Here is a 19,329-nt window from a genome sequence, read left to right on the forward strand (position 1 = left end):
TTTATATGAATCGGATACGAACGTTTTAAAAATAAATATATAATAAAAAAAACCAAGATTTATTAATTGAGATAATTATACGAAACAACCACATGATTTGAAAGAATTGGCTGTATGGTCACCAAACTGCAAAACCAATCGAATATTCGATTTTGATTTTGCTGGATTTAAACTTGTTATGATCCTTCTCTCATAATTTTTCGTATGTCATTAGAGAATATAATACAAAAAACAATTTAATAGATTTTGCATAAACATTAATAACTTTAACATAATTGTTTTCATAATTTCCTTTCCCATAACGTAAGAGTAAGGAGATTCAAATTTATTTTTTCTTCGTTCGAAACCCCTTTAAAAGAACTCAGAATCTTTGATCATCAGACTTACATAAGCATTCATATTTTGTTATTCAAAGACATCACATCACATCCTTTTATTTTATTTTCTTATTTAAGGAAGAATAATAAAAAACGAACTCTATCTCTATCTTCATATTCTGCACCGCTATTAATTTCATGCCTGATACCTCATCTGCTACATCTTATAAAAAAGCCAACTTTCTCTATTTCAAAATATCTGATAATTACGTAAAAGAATATAATACATGTACCAATATTGCAAAGATTTTTTACCTTGTTAGTCATTTATAATAAATTTGTTAACATTAAAAATCATATGAGAATAATTTTAATTGATAAATGATATAAAAATTTGTTCATTGCTTGATAGAAAAAGAAAAAAAAAAAAAGAAGAAGATGTAAGGTGGATGAAAATAGGAAAAATGAATGAAAATATATGAGAAGTAGAATAAAAAAAAATGTTTTGGTTTAAGAAAAATAAAAAATAGAAATAAGTGGAAAATAAAATAAAAGTAAAGATTTTAATTTAAGAAAAATAAGGAATAAATAAATGTGAGAAATAAAGTAAAAATAACCAAAGAATATCTGCTCTCGTATTTTTCCTCTATCAAATATACTTGCTCTTATTTCCACTTTTTTCTTTCACCATACAAATGGAAAGAGTGCATGCTTATTAAATTCATGACATGGCCATTAGTAGTTTATTTTTATATGTATGTTTTTATATTGAGGAGTCCCCACCTACTAAACAACTAAATTATGCTGAAAATGTTCCCTGGTGTGTGTTCTACCTTGTGTCATATTCACTATTAAAAACACAAGATTCTCTTCCTCAATTCTCACCTGCAACCTCTTTTATGCTCTCTTCACCCTCTTTATCAAAACCATTTTGCTATATCATACATCATAACCAACTTTTCTCCACCTTCCCTCATTTGATTCAATTTCAATTATTCAAAGACAGCTCCACCCACTTCTCATCTTTCTCTCTTCTCTTCTATGCAGTTGAGAAAAAATATGCTCCAATCCAACAAGCAAAGAACCTTCTCCTCACTTTTCTTTTGTAGTACCTTTTTCCTCTAGCTTTTTTGTTCTCTGTGCTGTTGTTAGTATCTACAACTACTTCATGATGAGTTTATGTTCCTCTCAAGGAACAAGTTCTGATGACACCAAGGATGTTCCCAATGCACTTGGAAAAGACTCTTCTGAGTTAAAAAGGCACAAACTCAGAACCTTTTTGAAAAAAATAATGTGGGACTTTGCCCTTGCTTGTGTTGGTGTTACTTGTGGTGGCAATAACTACCGTAACGGTCTCAGGAAGACCACTTTGGAGCATAACAAGGCGTGGCTGCTGTCAGAATCTGGAGCAGAATTGGCAAGTGCTGACCCTCAATCGGTTCACTCATCTTTCAGGTTTAGCTTCTGTTCTCAGGTTGAAGTTGAGTCCTTCAACATGAGTTCTACTCTTTCTGCTGCTACTACTACTGCTACTACCATTTTGACGGTGAATTTGGAATATGAGTCTCAAGTGAGGGAGATGAAGTGGAGGAGAATAGAGTCACTGGAGAAAAGCATATCCCCAGTGGTCAACACTTTGATCAGGTTCAGCTATGATGAAATTCTATTTGCTACTCACAATTTCTCCCAAGGTAACTTGTGTGCGTGTGTGCGTGGATGTTCTGTTGATGAAATTGAATTTGATTCCTTTGTGTGAGATTGTGATTCGTTGTTTTGTTATGGATAGGGAGGGTGTTGGGGAGAGGTGCCTTGAGCTGTGTTTTTAGAGGAAGAGTTGGGCCTTGGAAGACTGCTGTTGCTATTAAAAGGTTGGATAAAGAAGACAAAGAGAGTGCCAAGGCGTTTTGTAGGGAATTGATGATTGCTAGTTCTCTTCATAACACAAACGTTGTTCCCCTTGTGGGATTTTGTATTGACTCAGAAGAGGGTTTGTTTTTGGTGTACAAGTATGTGTCTGGGGGAAGCTTAGAGCACCACTTACATGGTACTTATTTTTTCTTGACTCCTGAATTCTATATAGTGTTTACTATTGAATTTGATGATTTTCGCTGATTCTTGCTGGCCTTTTTGGTAGGTAGGAAGAAGAGTGTGAAGGGTGGTTCATCACTTCCATGGTCTGTGAGGTATAAAGTTGCAATTGGGATTGCAGACGCCGTGGCTTATCTGCATAATGGAACAGAAAGATGTGTTGTTCATAGAGACATTAAGCCTTTAAACATTCTGCTTTCCTCTAAGAAGATTCCCAAGGTAAGATTCTGTTATGCTGATTAGTTGTAGTATACCATAGTGGAAATTGTTTTTGTATCATAAGAAGCCCTTACAAGTCATTCTGTTTGTTTTTGATAAATTGTAGTTATGTGATTTTGGATTAGCTACATGGACTGCTGCACCTTCAGTTCCATTCCTTTGCAAAGCTGTGAAAGGAACATTTGGGTATGAACTTAAACCCTTTATGTTGACTCAATTTTTTTGTTTTGGGGAGGTCTCTTTGGCTTTTTGCATTATTCATTTTCATATTCGGATTATTGACATAAAATATTTGATACCTGTCCTTTCTCAACAGTTATTTGGCTCCTGAGTATTTCCAACATGGGAAAGTATCAGATAAAACTGATGTTTATGCTTTGGGAGTTGTTTTATTGGAACTCTTAACTGGCCGCAAGCCAATTGAAGCAAAAAGGCCTCATGGAGAGGAAAACTTGGTCTCATGGGTGAGTTAATGATCAAATGTGATGGCTTGTAATTTTAAGTTAACTAAACTCGCTGAGCATCAACTACTCCAGCTAATTAATCCATTAGTTAATGAACAAAGTAATGATATGACTAATACATCAGTTTCTAACTTCTTGAAGACCAGAACAAACATAATAATAATGAAAATTGGTCATTTTATCTGGCTCTATAATGAAATTGATCTAGAAGTAAAATATGACAATTATAGCTGTTTCATTTTAAACAAATGTTTTTAATTTGCTAATAATTACAAAAATGTTATTGTACTTTTTCTTTGTTTTCTTATTTTAAAGATTTTTACTAGGAAATCTTTGAAAAGGGGTAGCATTTTTATATTTACTGTGAAAATCAACATAGAAACGGAAAACAGAGTTTTGGATTTATAGATCTGGCTAACATTAGATTAATGTAGTCTTGATGGATCATGCGTTTAGAAATTAATGCAGCACTCAATTACGTGCATTGCAGTATCCAAAGTGAATCCTGACTTTTCCTTTATAGTAGAAAACTTAATCCAAAATTTTTCAATTATGACAACATTTGTGCTGGTAATTTCAGCTGGTGTTGAAATGAGCAAGTTGTGTTTGAGAACAACAATACACGGTCCTTTTGACACATCCAATGTGACATTAATTTGCAGGCTAAACCTTTGCTGAGAAAAGGGAAAGGAGCCATTGAGGAGTTGCTTGATCCTCAAGTGAAGTACAGTTTGAGATACACAGATCAAATGGCTAGGATGGTTGATGCAGCAGCTGCTTGTGTTACAAATGAAGAATCTAGGAGACCTAGCATAGGTGAGATTGTTGCAATACTGAAGGGTGAGGTAGAGCCTGTTTTCTCTAGAAGAAGGAAATCTGGTTATTTTGGTAATGGATATGTGATTGATTACTACCCTCAATTACAAGAAACAAATAATGAGATGAAAAGTCACTTGGCTTTGGCAATGCAAGGAGTTCCAGAGTATGATGAAGATGATTTTCTTTGTGGTCGTTGAGAATTATTTTTGCCATGATTCTCACCATAGTGCAGGATTAGATGTGATGTCAACATTTTCGAGTTGTTGGTAGAAATAGGAGCTCAGATAAATATTGCTTGTTTGTACATTTCTTCCATTTACCTTCCCCTAATCAAAGGGGTAAAGTGTAATATAAATAACTTATATAAACTCATTATTACATGTTTATCCTTGTGAGTTCTTGGCACTCTTTTTCTTGGCTCTAGAACATACAAGTTTTAGAAGATCCCTTAGCTAATTCTCCACCGATTTACACCAAAAGAAAACACGCGCACAACCAGCCAATTTCACATTGATGAACATTAGTTGAATATAAAACTTTATCATGAGTCTACATAATTGTTTAGATGACGTACAAACATACAATTTTTGTGTGTTTAAAGTACGTTCCATTTCAAGATAAGATCATTAGTTATTGGTCACCTATCTTAACTATCTTGATTTCTAAAGGAAGGACCTTAGTGATCATTAATTAATGCTAGTGATATTTTCTTTTTAACATTTTCTTCATTATATTGCTTGAAAATTATCACAAATTACAAATTTTGTAAGTTTCATATCTTATTTAAAGACTTTTTGTCAATTGCTTGTCACTTATCTTGGTGTCTAGAGCAAAGACCTTATTATATAACAAGAGGTGGGAGCTATTAAAATTTGTAAAGTTTAATAAACTTTAACCAATAACAAGAGAGAGGCCACATCAGAAAGCAAGTGTTAGAAAGAGTATCACTAGCATTTCCCATATAACAATATACATAAGTCAGATCAAAAAAAGCATATGAAAAAAGAAAGAGGTTCAAAAGAGGGTGACATCATGCTATGAATGAACTTCTCATTGTGATGACGTATAGAGAAAGTATGCACACTCAAGAACCATTTTCTCTTCCCATGCAGAGCACAAAGGAAGGTAGAATGAAATTTAATTAATTACAAAGGGTTGGTTAATTTAATGAACTTAGAAAATCTTGGCAACATCTTTGACTAAGCCACGGTTGGCTCTGGCGAATTCTGTGAACTCTTCATAAGAAATGTAGCCATCTCCATCAGTGTCAATCTCTTCCATCATCCTTTGCACCTCGTCTGGTGTGACTGATCCAAGGGCTTTCAGTGCTTCCCCAAGCTCTGCTGAAGAGATTTGGCCATCGCCGTTGGCATCAAAGTGCTTGAAAATGCGCTCTCTGTCTGCCACGTCTTGAGGATCATCAGCCATTGTTGACAGAATATATTAATAATATTGTTTTGTGTGTATGACAACGAACCAGTTCTTTCTGTTGCACTCAAATTATTGGAGATTCGTCAAAGAGATTGGAACTTTGGTTTTAAAGAGGGAGAGTGCCCATCATGTAAGGACACCCTTTAATGTCGGGTTGTGGTGTGCAAAGACTTGGTCATAGTTCACAACCCTTTTTACTATACTTGTTTATGGTTCAAAATTATGTTCTAATATTTGTTTTGGAAATGCAATGGAGGGGGGTTCTTGATCTTTCTCATTATGGTTGGAAATTGAAAGTGTTTTAAGGTTGGTTTTGTTTGTAATTGAAGAATGTGAAAGATCACTATGTCCACGTGGCTTCTCTTAGAGGACTTGCTTTACCTATATGGAATTATCTTATTATCTTTGTGTATAGTAGGAAAAAAGGCACGAGAATGTAAGTTTTTTTTATAAAGATAATTAATAAGTAGTTTTTCTTTTTTATAATTATGAATAATTTTTTTATGATAGTTAATAAAAGGATAAAGTTAGAAAATACCAACAAGTAGTATTCCTATTATTATTAGTATAGATGACCTCTATCTGCTGAGTAAATATAAATATTACCATTTATTAATATTAACAAAATAAAGATTGAAAAACTAAAATTAAATTTAAATATATTTATAAAAATTAAAAAATATCTATACCTATTTTATATTTAATACCTAAATCTGTCCTCTTATCTTCTATTTTTTTAACTTACAAAACAAAATATGCTTGCTTCCTATTTATCATTTTAATAAAATAGTATTTAATCTACTAAATTGTATATCTATTTTGTAATTTAAAATAATTTTTCCTTTTTTTTATATTTTTATATTCACTTGAATTAAAAAATATCACAACACAGAAATTACTCTATGATAAACCAAGGCATCAATTTAAATAAGCTAAATTACTTTTTGTCTTCTTGTTTATTTAATTTATTGAATTTGACCTCTTTATTAGTATTGAATTGTTTGATTATTTAATTTTTAAAAATGATACAATATTGATCATTCTATCTGAACAAAATTATTGACGTTACTTTATTATAAATATGATATAATAAAAAATGATACATTTATTGGGATACAAACAAGTTCCACATCGATAAAATAAAAGAAGAAATAATAGTTTATAAAATACACGTATACTTCAATGATTGAGATGTCTTTTAAATAGATACAAAAAACAAACCCGTGAAAACTTAGACTCAAAATAGATAATATCTCATCATTCTGAAGTTGTGTGCGAAATAACATTATAAATATCCCCTCAAATTAGCTTTAGCAATTATTTCATGACAGATTGGTTGAAAAGATTTTGCTTAGTAGGTTGGATGTTCAATATGCAACAACAACCATGAATTGAATAGAAGCTTGGCAAACATATAAATTGAAGCGTAGAGAACGATTTCCCATTACCAAATCATGAACTTGATTAGTAATTTAGTATAATTTTGCCTGAACTGATCATTTGCAAAATTATTCATACGACCAATTCTTATGTATCCCACTAATTCAAGTTCTCAAGAATATAAATACCCCCTCCAAAAAAAAAAAAGTGATCCTCATTGAGTCACATAATTACATAGTAGCTGTAAAGTTAGGATACAGGCTTAAGCATGGCATTCAGAACAGCTTCCTTGGTGGGCAAAGCTGGTATTGCACCTCTCTCGGTCACAGTCAATGCTCCACATACATTAGCAAACTTGAGAGAATCTCTCAATGCTTCTTCTTTCTGTAAGTTAAAACCACATACATAACGTTTAGTAAAACACACACAAGTAAGAAAGGATGGAATATAAATTGAATGTTCATTAATACGTGATGGCAAAAACTAGGAGTGTACATTAACCTTAAACTTTTTTTTTTTTTTTTTATGCAATAAGGATATCCTCCCCACCGATAGTCAGAGACTAATAGACATGAAACAGAGGCAATAAACTGTTGTTTTAAACTAACAATAGTTATTATGTTGGCATCATTAGTTCGTCTCATTTTCATGGACTCTTGGCTAGACTTTAAGTTACAAGCTCTGAAGTTTATACACCAAATTAATATTCAAAATTTCGAGCTCTGGTAAATTTATTTTTTTATATTTTCAAAAATGTTATTGTTTTAGTCCTGAAAGATGATCATTTTAACCCATGACATTACTAAATGATTTTAGTCCTCCAAATTACAGCAGTGAGGACTAAAATAAAAATTCCAGGAACTAAATGACATTTTTTTTTCTTAATTTAATAGACTAATTAACTAGTGTTAAAAACTTAAGGGACAAATTTGGTATATACCATCATGTATTACTCAGTCAATTATTAATCCTTAACCTCACATGTGGGGAGACATGTGCAGTGAGATTATTTTGATCAAGCAATTACATTGGGTGACAACCATAAAGTAGCAGTGTAAAATACAAGAAATTGATTTGTTTTTTTAATAATTCAAACAATAATGGGTGTCTTCTCACACGAGTTTCTGCACTTGCGTAATGTAAATTTTTGGGATGATTAATATGAAAAACAAATACATTTTGCTCACCTGAAGTAATGAAAGATCCACAGCTAATTGTGATAATATACCAGCCACAAAAGCATCGCCAGCACCAGTGGTATCAACAGCATCCACCTTCAATCCCTCCACCCTACCACTGAACTCCTGCAAAGAAATAGTGGAACAGGTTTCAAATCATAGCCTTCAATAATACACTATTAGAATTTATAACTAATGATTTTTCCAAGACTTTTCTAGTTGCCTTCTGTAATCAATTTCCAAAAGAATACATGGATGTCAAGTTGTCAATTACTGTGGATCGACTAATAACCAAATATCCCCAATAGTTTTCAATAATTTTCAGTTCCAACTAATTATTGCAAGAATTGCAACAGAACATTAACCATTGGCACCTATAGAAGGTAAATTATTACATATTGCTCATGATCGGCCCTATAGAGATTAGATTAGATGGTTTTTAGTTTAGTGAAAAAGGGGAGAGGGAAACTTAGAAGGACATTGGAGAAGTTGTTAAAAGTATCTCATGATAAATAAAATCTCTGAAAATCTAGTCTTTAATCGAGTCCAATGACATCATGTAATCCAAGTAGCCAACCTCGTGGGAAAAGGCTTATGTTGTTGTCTTTAATCAACAACCCACTTCAAATAAAAAAAATAAAAAATAAAAAACCCAATTTCCTAAGAACCTTAGCTTAAGTGCCACCAAGTCTCTTTATGGGCTATTTGATCATGAGTTCAAATCCCGCCAGTTGCTTTGCCTTCACTTTAGCTTCAAGGAATAACAGCGCATTCTTAGTACACAGGAAGTATTCATCCTTTTTGCAGAAGAGTTGTGCGATTCCTTTTTCTAAATGATCCAACATTACTATATGATTTATACATTTATTGTGCTAGAAAGTAGAAATGTCCTGTTTCCATTCTTAATCTAATACGAGGATACAGTGTATGCAGCAACTATTTAATTGGTAAATAATACTGCCATGCCTTTGAAGATACCCAAATGATGACCATAAAACAAATATTAGCAACAGCTGAAACAAATTTCAGAAAATAGCATCTTTTGAAGGCTTACCTTGGTGTAGTATCTGCATCCTTCTGCACCTTCAGTCACAAGGAGTAGCTTGAGGTTTCGATGGAATAGTTTACGAACAACGGCATCGTCATATGGGTCCTCACCTTTCGTAAGAAAGGAAATCTCTTCTTCGCTTACCTGAATAATTATCAGATTGGTTGTGTTAGAGACTTATTTTACACTCCCCTGTAATCTGCATTCTAGAAAAAGGGAACAAGTTAAGTCTATTGCTAGAGAGAATATGTTCTGCCTTGTTGATAACAGAGGGACCTTAATGATATCTGCAGTCTCCCATATACTCAGGATTCCTTCTCTTGCACTATCTGCAGAAGGCCATAAAGGAAGCCTCAGGTTAGGGTCATAAGACAGAACCACACCAGCTTCTTTTGCAGCTTTTGCTGCAGCAATGTGTGCTGATTTGCATGGTTCTGTTATAAGACTTATAGAACCATAATGGAAGACCTTGGCCTGCCAGAAAGAAATAATAGAACCATATTACTAGAATTTATGAATGAAGTGGAGTCAAAGTGGAAAATATTAAAAGGAACATAGACTTGGCGATCATTTTGATGTTTTACCTGATGTTAAGGAAACCTGAAAGGTAGTTCTTAAACTACAGAAACAATAATCCTATATAAGTAATCAGGATGATGGTTTAGATCCTTAAACAGTAAGTTGTAATTCTAAATAAATTCAAAAAGTACCAGTTGAATGAAGTGATTTTGATTTCTGAGTAACAAAAGATTACTTGAGAAAAGTGCAACAGAAAGAATGTGGAGTAACTTGCTCAATAATGGTTTCATTTCCCTTTGATTCAACTCATATGAATTATGGCATACATTTTACTTCAGTTTGACTACCACAAATTTTGCTTTTGGTTTTACCTTTCTTATCAGGTCCAAATCAAGTTCATCTTCTTGGAGCAGCATATCAGCACTGGGATTGCGATAAAACATGAACTCTCGCTCTCCATCATTCCTCAATGTAACAAATGCTAAAGCAGTGCGTGCACCAGGGTCAAAACGCATCCCTTCATTGTTCACATTATTTTCCTTGAGTATATCAGCAAGCATATATCCAAATTCATCCTCACCAACCTGCTCATTTTGCATAAAGTGTTAAACTCTGTTGAACTTGAATTTAGAAGAGAAACTTTGACTATGACTTCTAATTTATATAAAATAGAACTGTTTGAAATTTGAGTTTATTGATATCAAATTTTCATTTGCCGTTCATAAAAAACAGCAGGAAAAAATACCTAGTAAGGAGCACAATTGAAAAATGAAAATTAGCGGTAAACACAAAATTATGGACATAATTCTGATCATTAGTTGATCATAGGCCTTCAACTACGGGTCCTGGACTCTACAGTATTTTGGTCCCAAAATGCATATAAATATTAAATTTTACTTTTGAAAAAATATAATATATTATACTTTAAATGGATGGGTTGATTGGTTTTTTATTAAATGAGTAATGGATATAATGGATTGTTTCGATACATTTTTAATGGATCATAAATGAATTAAAGATTTATTTTTAACTCATTATATGTTTGACATTCCTGTAGGAAACAGCCAAAAGTGACAAAACCACAACTGCATGCAAGTTCAGGGGCATTATATTAACCCCCATTATTTTATCAGCCGAGTTAACCCCGATTTTCGTCCTTGAAAGACTCATAGGGCATTAGATTTTTCCTTGAAAGATTTGCATCATTGGTTTACACCCATAATAATGAAAGATATCACCACATTAGTTCTTTTGTCAGCCTCAGCTAGAAACAACATTAACAAAGTCTGATGTGGCCCATTATATGCCACCTAAGCATCTATGTGGTGACTGGTGAATCTTTGAGGGATTAAGTTGAATTGATGACATGTGAATCTTTGTGGGACAAAAATGAGGCTTAACTTATTGAGATCATGTTATTATTAGGATTGATTTAGTATTAAATCAATCCTAATAATTATAGCAGATACTAAAAGATCTCAATATAACTTACGATTTTATCAGTGTGCCAGTATGGTTCTGACTCCTTAGTAATATCATTGTATGGTTACAAATTTTTGCTTGCTTGATTTTGCCTTAGCAGATCAATGGTTTTTGTTCATTATAAACATACACACGACCTTGTTTTTGAACACTAAGCCTTATACAAGCAAACTCCCAACAATCACTATTGGAGATGACACAACCATTAGATATATGACCAAAATAAAGTATATAATTGGAGAATAATCCGCACCTTATAAAGCGGTTTTTTGAGACTAAATTGCGCCCAATTCTACATGTAACAAAGCAAGGCGGAACTCCGTATGGGGAAATAACATGATTCCTCTTAGAAGCCCTCGAGGTTCAGTTTATCAAAGAAAGGAAAAGGGTCCACCAGCAGATTATTTATGTGCAAATTGAGATGCGGTCTGGTTCGAGCATATCCTCTTTCATATCTATATCTCACAGATCTAGATTCACATACCTATTAGCAATAAAAACTCTTGTTCTTACTCGAGAGCTTGTAGTTGCAGATCCTCCATATCTATAAGATAGAATTGACATAGAGCATGAGGGCCAATTCACTAAGAAAATGACCCAGTTAAAGGACTGCTCCATAAGTGAAACTCCATTCAATGAAGATACCGAAACGGAGTCCCTAGTTCACAAGCCTGCAATTTTGGAGCGAAACCTTCAATTAATCAACGATGGAAGCCAGTCAGTGGTGACCAATCTAGTTTGTGGAACTCATTCATCACCTAATCTGTTGCCAATAAGCTCAATTTGCATGGCTCTCTGGACTGCTCTCCATTCCCTAATTCCACACATTCCTTGGGATGACACTCTTGGAGAATTGAGATGGAGGTTTTAAATGAAATCAAGGGCAAGACCAACAGGTTCCCAATAGGGTACAGTTTTGATCCCAAAGATGATATTCTCACGGGTTATTATCTCGAAAAAAAATCTTATCGCAACCATTCCATAATAGCCTTATTCAAGACTGAGATCATATTTTGTTTATGTGATAGTAACCAGCAAGAATATCATCTTTGGGGTCGAACTTGTACCCAACTGGGAACTTGTAGGTCCTGCCCTTGATTTCATTCAAAACCTCCAGCTTAATTCCTAGAGAGACATCCTAAGACGTGTGGGATTAGAGAACTGAGAGAAGTCCAGAGAGACATGCAAATTGAGCTCACTGGCAAACAGGTGATTGCCAAAAGGAACCCTTCATGTTTTGGGAAGGCAAGGGCAAAAATTTCACCTAAACAAATTGGGTGATGAATGAGTTCCACAGACTAGATTGATTGCCACTAACTGGCTTCTGTTGTTGGTTGATTGAAGGTTCCCCTCCGGACTGTCAGGCTTGTGGACTAGGGACTCCGTTTCGACATCTTCATCAACTGAATAAAGGGTTTCACTTATGGGACTATTCTTAAACCGAGTCATTTTCTCAGTGAATTGGCTCCGATGCTCTGTGTCCATGGGATCAACTCTATCTTAAAGATCTGGAGGATCCGAAACTACAAGCTCTCAAGTGGGAACAAGATCTGTTACTATTGATAGGTATGTAATTGAAGAATCTAGATCTGCGATATATGGATACAAAAGAGGATATGCTCCAACCAAAACCGCATCTCTGTTTGCACATAGATAATGTGGCTGGTGGAACCCCTTTTTGATTCAAGACTGTGATGCTTACCGAACTAAACATTGGGGGCTTCCAAAAGGAACCACGTCATTCTCGACATATGAGAGAGACTGTGATAAACATCTTAGAATGTCGGATTAGACCTAATACAATATTACAAAATTAGCTAATAAGGTAAGGATTGTTTCCCACTTATATACTCTATTTTGACCATATTGCTAACCAACTTGGGAACTCAACAATTACCAACTAGCAAATCCAAAATGAATTCAACAACCTAGATTCCAACCACAACCAACAAACTTCCAACATAAATCCTACCGCAATCGATAACCAAATGACTAGAAATACATTCCACTATTCCCTGAGAGCAAAAAATAACTCACATTCTTCAACTCAAACATCAACTAGTACCTAGGAAACAACCAATAAACTCATACCTCCTACACATCACACTGAATAGAAAAGTAACCCCCCTCCCCCCAAACAACTAACCATAGAAACCTCTAAACAGAACATCTACCCTTAAATTAACCAAACCAACAAAGAAAGAACCGAAAGTCACCATCAAACCAACCTGCAAACATTAACTACCACTTGTTTGGGCCATCATTCCCACAATGCGGTACCACCACAAACCATTTGTCACCCTTTCCCATGAACAATTAAACCTAAAAACCAACCAAACCCACACATGTCTATGATAGAGACCAAATCCCTGAAACATAGAGCCTGCACACCACCTATAGAGACCACAAATGCCCAATCACCCTGGTTCTGTACATTAGTATTGTAAGAGGGAAAAAAATCGTTAGGCCCTGTTTTGTCACCCAAAGATTCATATGTCACACTTCAATTCCTTAAAATTCAATGTCTCGTCAGATTAATCATTTTGCCAGCATGTGCACCAAATGAATTCCTTGGTGGTGTTGCCACTCGAATTCTTAGATGGCATTAACAAGCCATATTAGCACTTAACAGGTCACAATAGAATCCATTAGTGATGTTTCTTTTGGAGGCTAATAGAGGAACTAATGTGGTGACAAATTTCAATGTTGAGGGGCTATACTAATGGGAGAATTTTTGTAGGGTCTAATTTGACGTCCCATGAATATTTCAAGGACAAAAATGAAAGTTAACTCTTGATCAACATTATCTTCTTTTTCATAAAAGCTGCATCTGGAGACAAACAAAATGTGAAGTTTGGCAGCACAAGAATATGAGATGCCAGGACAATTTCATGTTTGCAACAAAGTCAATACTGGCTGTGTGCCTAAGTTGCACATTAAAATATGATGTTTCCTGCACCTATTAAAAGTATAGAAAGAACCTCAAGAAGTATTTATATAATACCTTTCCAATAAAAGCTGATGAACCTCCTAATCGGGATATGCCTACTGCAACATTAGCAGGGGCACCTCCTGGAGCCTTCTTAAACGCAGGTGCTTCAGCCAAAGAAAGGCCATTGATAGTTGGGACAAAATCAATAAGCATTTCCCCAAAACAAACCACAAGAGGTGGTTCCTTTGCTTCAGGTGTCCCATCACCAGAAAACGCCTTTCCTGTAACAAAGAAAAGTTGACACTTGAAAATATATTCATATCATAACTTGGTAGTTGGTACCTTCAAAAGTGAAACTAAAGAAAGAAGCAACAAAATCTTTTAAATTAAGGAGTCATTATAAGAAGCTTTTACGAAGCTTATTTGTGCTTATGAAAAAATTAATTCCTATAAATTTGTTTATTTAAAGAATAACATTTTCAAACTTTTTACATAATCATTTAATCACAAACTAACAAATTTGTTGATTTTTATAATAATTATTTTGAAAGTCATATTAAAAATGATTTTTGATGTTTGATAGTACAAAAAATTTAACAGTGAAAACTATTAAACTCTTATATAAGTCTCATGATAAATTTATTACAAAAACTCTCACCTTATAACTTATAAGAGCTAAGTTACTAAATAAGCACTTATTAAGCTATTAATCCAAAAACACCTAAAAGCTCATAGACACACAACTCCAATTGATAATGCAGACTGCACCCTCCCCTAATTGCAACACCAAATTCCAAAACACTGCAAAGTCTCAAACATAACAGGAAACAGTTGCCCATCTTTATAACATGCAAACAAAATTGGATTTGATGAATACCCAGAATTTGGATTACCTCTGATATTGAATTTGACAAGTGGGGGAGAAAGAGGAGCAGAAAAGGCCGAAGCTTTGACAGTGGGGTGACTCAACTTGACAGAACTAGCCACACTGGTGAAGCAGAAAGCACCACTGTGAAGAGCCATCGAACAAGGAAATCAATACTCAACACTTCTCACAGCCTTAGCTCTTCAATTTTCTCTCTGCGAGGTATGGGGGCGTGATAATTGATGGGGTTTGTGAGAAAATTGGCTTTGGAATGGACGAAAAAATTGAATTACTGTGTTACGAAGTTGGCAAAGAACACAGAATGTATAGTGTACAGTTCAGTGCTGATTTTTATTTATTTGTATCGTTTGTTTTTCAGACAACGGATTCATTAGCTATTTCATTATCATGTTTTGGACTGCTTAGTGATGACGCTGTTCAACTGAGAATCAATGAATCATGTTGCTAAAACCGTTAAAAAAACATCAAATATTTTAATACAAAAACAAATTTTATATATGCGTAACACAGTGCTTTTGCTTTGATATAGAAATAAATGAGAAATAGAATATATATATATATATATATATATATATATATATATATATATATAAGAGAGAGAGAGAGAAAAAAATAAGTGAATGAAAATAAGAAAAAATAAAATGAAGATTTGATTATTTAATTTATGAGAAATAAGTGAGAAATAATATTATATATATTTGATAAGATGGAAAGAAATAGGTGAAAAATAAAAAGTATATATATAAATAAATAAAGCATAGGATAAAAATAAGTAAAATAAAAATAAAAAAATAAAAAGTGATAAATAAATTATATAAAAATAAAAAGAGAAAATAAATAAGAAAGTTAAGAAAGGAATAAAAATACAAAATATTTAATTATTTAATAATTATATTTTATTTTAATCAATTAAATTAAAAAAAATTAATCGATTGTGATAAAATTAATCGAATGAATGCTTCTTGTTATTCGAATGTGACTTCATGAAGGTGTAAATAAAAAATGTGAAAACGAATGAATGTGTGTGGCTCATTTGAAGAAAAAAAAAACAGCAATACGTGAAAATGGCTCTTTTATTGGATTGAAAGTGTGACTTATTCAAATGAGTTTTTTTTTTCTTTACTATTTTCTTCTCAATTGTATTTTTTATCTCTCTAATTTTTTACATATCAAACATATATACTTATTTTTATTCTCTCATTTTCACTCTTTCCCTCTCATTTCTTACTTATTTCTAGACTACTAAACAAAGTAAATGATAAACACATATATAAAAATTAAGAACATGTCATAAAAAGTGTAAATGATTAGACATAAAAATTAAGAACATACCCTAAAAAAAAGTATGTTAACACTTTTTAATTTTGACATCAACTACAAAATATGAACGTATGTGTTGTGTTATTTAATTATGTTAATTTTTCTTTTTACTTGTTTCTATATACACATATGTAAAATATATATATATATATATATATATATATATATATATATATCTTTTTACTTGTTTCTATATACACATATGTAAAATATATATATATATATATATATATATATATATATATTACATATTAAACATGAATTTCTATTTTATATGAGAGTTTTTAAGATTCTTTCTTTGATAAGAGAATTTTTAGAAATATTTTAAAATTTTTATTTATTTTTATTTATATTTATTATAATTATTTTATAAATTCAATTTTAATATTTAAAAAATTATCAAAAAATAAAAATAATATTAAATTACAATATAAATTATTTATTATAAGTTGAAAAATATAATTTATATGTTTTAAATATAATTTATATATTTAAAATATAATATATTTTTTATATAATTTATTATAAAATTTAATTATATATTAAATATTTAGTTTGTTGGAGAACATAAACTTGGAAGAAATTGTTTCGAGGTGGGCTTAGAGTCCGAGGAAGCCCAACTTTAGGAACATAAGATGTAGGTTTGTGATATATGCACCTCTTTTTTTCTATAAGTACACCTCCTTTTTTAAAAAAAATAATTAAATTTTAGAATATTCTTAATTTTTTTATTTTAAATTTTAAATTTTAAATTTTACATCTATAATATTTAATTTAGTAATTTATTTCATATCTTTCATCTTTTTTTTTTTAATTTTTACATGTACCCCCTACCTTTCTTTCACTACACCTATTTTGGTAGCATGTGAAAACTAAAAGAGAAAAAAAAAAGTGTGTGAAAAAGGGTACTTACCAGAGTCAAATCCTTCACCGGCAAAGAGCCTTTCTTATGCTAGTTATGGTGGGGCTAGTCCTTTTTTTCTATTCAAAATGACTGTAAAAGTATATTCATATTACTCTTAGTGACATTGAGCGGAAAGAGACTTTGGGAAGAAGAGGGGTGTGGGGTGTGGGGGTGCGGGGAAGGGGGGTGCGGAGAAGAGAGGTATAAATTTAGGAATTAAATTTTTTTTTAAAAGGGTAATTTAGATATTTTATATATTTTTTTAAAAAATGAGGGTGTGTTTATATGAAAGTGGATGTGTGTTTAACATCTGCCTAAGATGTACTCACAAAAAATAAAATATATGGCTTGATCTTGATGCGAACCTCATTTTGGATTTGAAATCATGAAATTGAGATACTATTATCAATGATCCAAACACCAATTTAGGACTAATTTACCTCTGCTATGTCGTAGTCCTATGCTTTTTTTGCGGAGGTTTAGAAAAAAATTACATTATCTTTAATCACATTATATATAATTAATTTATAATAATTAATTAAATTTTATAAAATATATAGTATATAATTATTAAATTCATTATTTTTTTATTTGTTCAAATAGATATATTTTCTGTCATAAAAATAATTTAAGTTTATTTATATTTTAATTTGAAGATATTTATAAAAAATGAAGCAAAGGCTTAATTGTTGTTATTTATTAAAAAAAAATCTATTGTTATTATTATATTAAAAAAATTAGTATATTAAAATTATGTATTTATTTATCTTTTTAAATATTAAGCATGTTGTCTTAAAAGAAAATAAACTTATAAATTTATTGAAAGAAATTTTTATTCGATTAGAAATTTTATTGCAAAGTATGCTTGTATAAATGATCACTTTAACTTAACCTTAAAAATATGTTTATAATATATAAATAAAATAGACTTGTTTCTTCAGAAAAAAAAAAAGTTAGATTTCTTCTTACAAAAATCTAATATATTTATTTTCATTTGTATCTTGTTCTTAAATCATTAGAAAGTAAGTCCTTAAATAAATTTGTAGATCATACTTTACATATAAGAGCATGTTTGTATTGTCATTTACAAAATACTCAAATGGCTGTTCACGAGTTCCAACTTCCAAAGTTCAAAAAATATATTAATACCTAATATACAAACATATACTTTCGATGTACTTTTAATTAAGTCATAATCAAGTCTAACAAATTCTAATTTAACTTATTCATTCCTACTAAACAGGCATGGACATCCTTTTATAAATTATATTTTTAATAAACAATTTAAATTATAATATAATATTATTTTTAACTACTAATAATTTCATAAAAAATATTATTAAAATTTAATTTAAAGAAAAGTGTAAGAGATAATAAATTGAATGAGATAAAAAAAAGTAGGAAATTTTATGATAGTTGAAAGTAATTTTTTTTATTAGTTATGAAAGAAGTATATGAAATATATATATAATAATAATTAATGTCAAAAATGAATTGAATTGAATTAAATTTAGTTTAATTCGTCTTGACTTAACAATATTTAATATAGCTTATAATTTAATTCGAGTTTGATATAAACATTTCATTCTAATTCAAATTTCACTTAATTCAAACTTGTTAACAATTTTATTTAATTAATTAGTTTAAATTATATGAATCTTAATAATTTTTAAATAAAATAATTGTTTAATTTTTTTAAAGACAAAATATAATTTATTTTATCATTTTGTATAATTACAAAGTATGACTTCAAAGAATTAACAAAGATTGATCAAATTGATAAAAAAATAATTTATATTTCAGAAAGATATGAGTTTGATTTGTGAGAATTTTATTGGTGAATAATATATAAATACTTTTAGAAATACTCATAGAGTCTTTAAATTCATAAAAAAAGCAACAAATAAAAATTAATTATACAAATTATATATTTATATATCAAATTGATTCATAAATCAATCTATACAAGTTATAGCAATTCAAAATATTAAAAGAATAATTTAATGATTGTTGTAAGTAGAGGTCTCCATTTATATCTATGAAATAACCGAAGGCAATGAATGATTGTTTATTTAAAATGAATTGCAACGGCCTTTGTTTTGTTGTAGCTGGCAGCAAGCAAGTGGACAAGCATTTGTGTTCGAGTTAATGAAAATTTTATATTAAATTAAATTGATATCGTATAATAATTTCAATCAATTACTTTTAAATATATTATTAAAAATCTGAGAATTTAAAATATTTTTTTTGAAATTATAAAACTAAAATAATTAATTTTTAAATTTGAGAAATTAAAGATAAATTCATTTAAAATTTGAAAAACTAAAAATATATTTTAATCT

The 19,329-nt window shown here is 31.1% G+C and overlaps 3 protein-coding genes across 3 annotated transcripts; 1 reads left to right on the plus strand and 2 right to left on the minus strand.

The window, feature by feature from the left end:
- Nucleotides 1-1,106: 1,106 nt before the first annotated feature.
- Nucleotides 1,107-4,293, plus strand: LOC109817869 (putative serine/threonine-protein kinase PBL7). The gene is made up of 6 exons (XM_020383221.3): nucleotides 1,107-2,008; nucleotides 2,104-2,361; nucleotides 2,452-2,624; nucleotides 2,731-2,810; nucleotides 2,941-3,088; nucleotides 3,751-4,293. The coding sequence occupies exons 1-6, from the start codon at nucleotides 1,486-1,488 to the stop codon at nucleotides 4,102-4,104; spliced, it is 1,536 nt and encodes a 511-aa protein (XP_020238810.1). The 5' UTR covers nucleotides 1,107-1,485; the 3' UTR covers nucleotides 4,105-4,293.
- Nucleotides 4,294-4,837: 544 nt separating this feature from the next.
- On the minus strand, nucleotides 4,838-5,426 carry LOC109805447 (polcalcin Ole e 3). Its single transcript, XM_020367521.3, has one exon. The coding sequence runs from the start codon at nucleotides 5,333-5,335 to the stop codon at nucleotides 5,081-5,083; it is 255 nt and encodes an 84-aa protein (XP_020223110.1). The 5' UTR covers nucleotides 5,336-5,426; the 3' UTR covers nucleotides 4,838-5,080.
- A 1,327-nt stretch (nucleotides 5,427-6,753) lies between these two features.
- Nucleotides 6,754-15,188, minus strand: LOC109789647 (pfkB-like carbohydrate kinase family protein). The gene is made up of 7 exons (XM_020348662.3): nucleotides 14,771-15,188; nucleotides 13,950-14,158; nucleotides 9,835-10,047; nucleotides 9,221-9,418; nucleotides 8,951-9,088; nucleotides 7,906-8,022; nucleotides 6,754-7,102 (listed from the first exon to the last, which is right to left on the minus strand). Exons 1-7 carry the CDS (start codon nucleotides 14,898-14,900, stop codon nucleotides 6,968-6,970), a joined length of 1,140 nt encoding a protein of 379 aa, XP_020204251.1. The 5' UTR covers nucleotides 14,901-15,188; the 3' UTR covers nucleotides 6,754-6,967.
- Between the last annotated feature and the right edge of the window lie 4,141 nt (nucleotides 15,189-19,329).

Source organism: Cajanus cajan, chromosome 9 (assembly GCF_000230855.2).
Source record: "Cajanus cajan strain Asha chromosome 9, NIPB_CcT2T_4, whole genome shotgun sequence".
In the NCBI taxonomy this organism is placed as follows: Eukaryota; Viridiplantae; Streptophyta; class Magnoliopsida; order Fabales; family Fabaceae; genus Cajanus; species Cajanus cajan.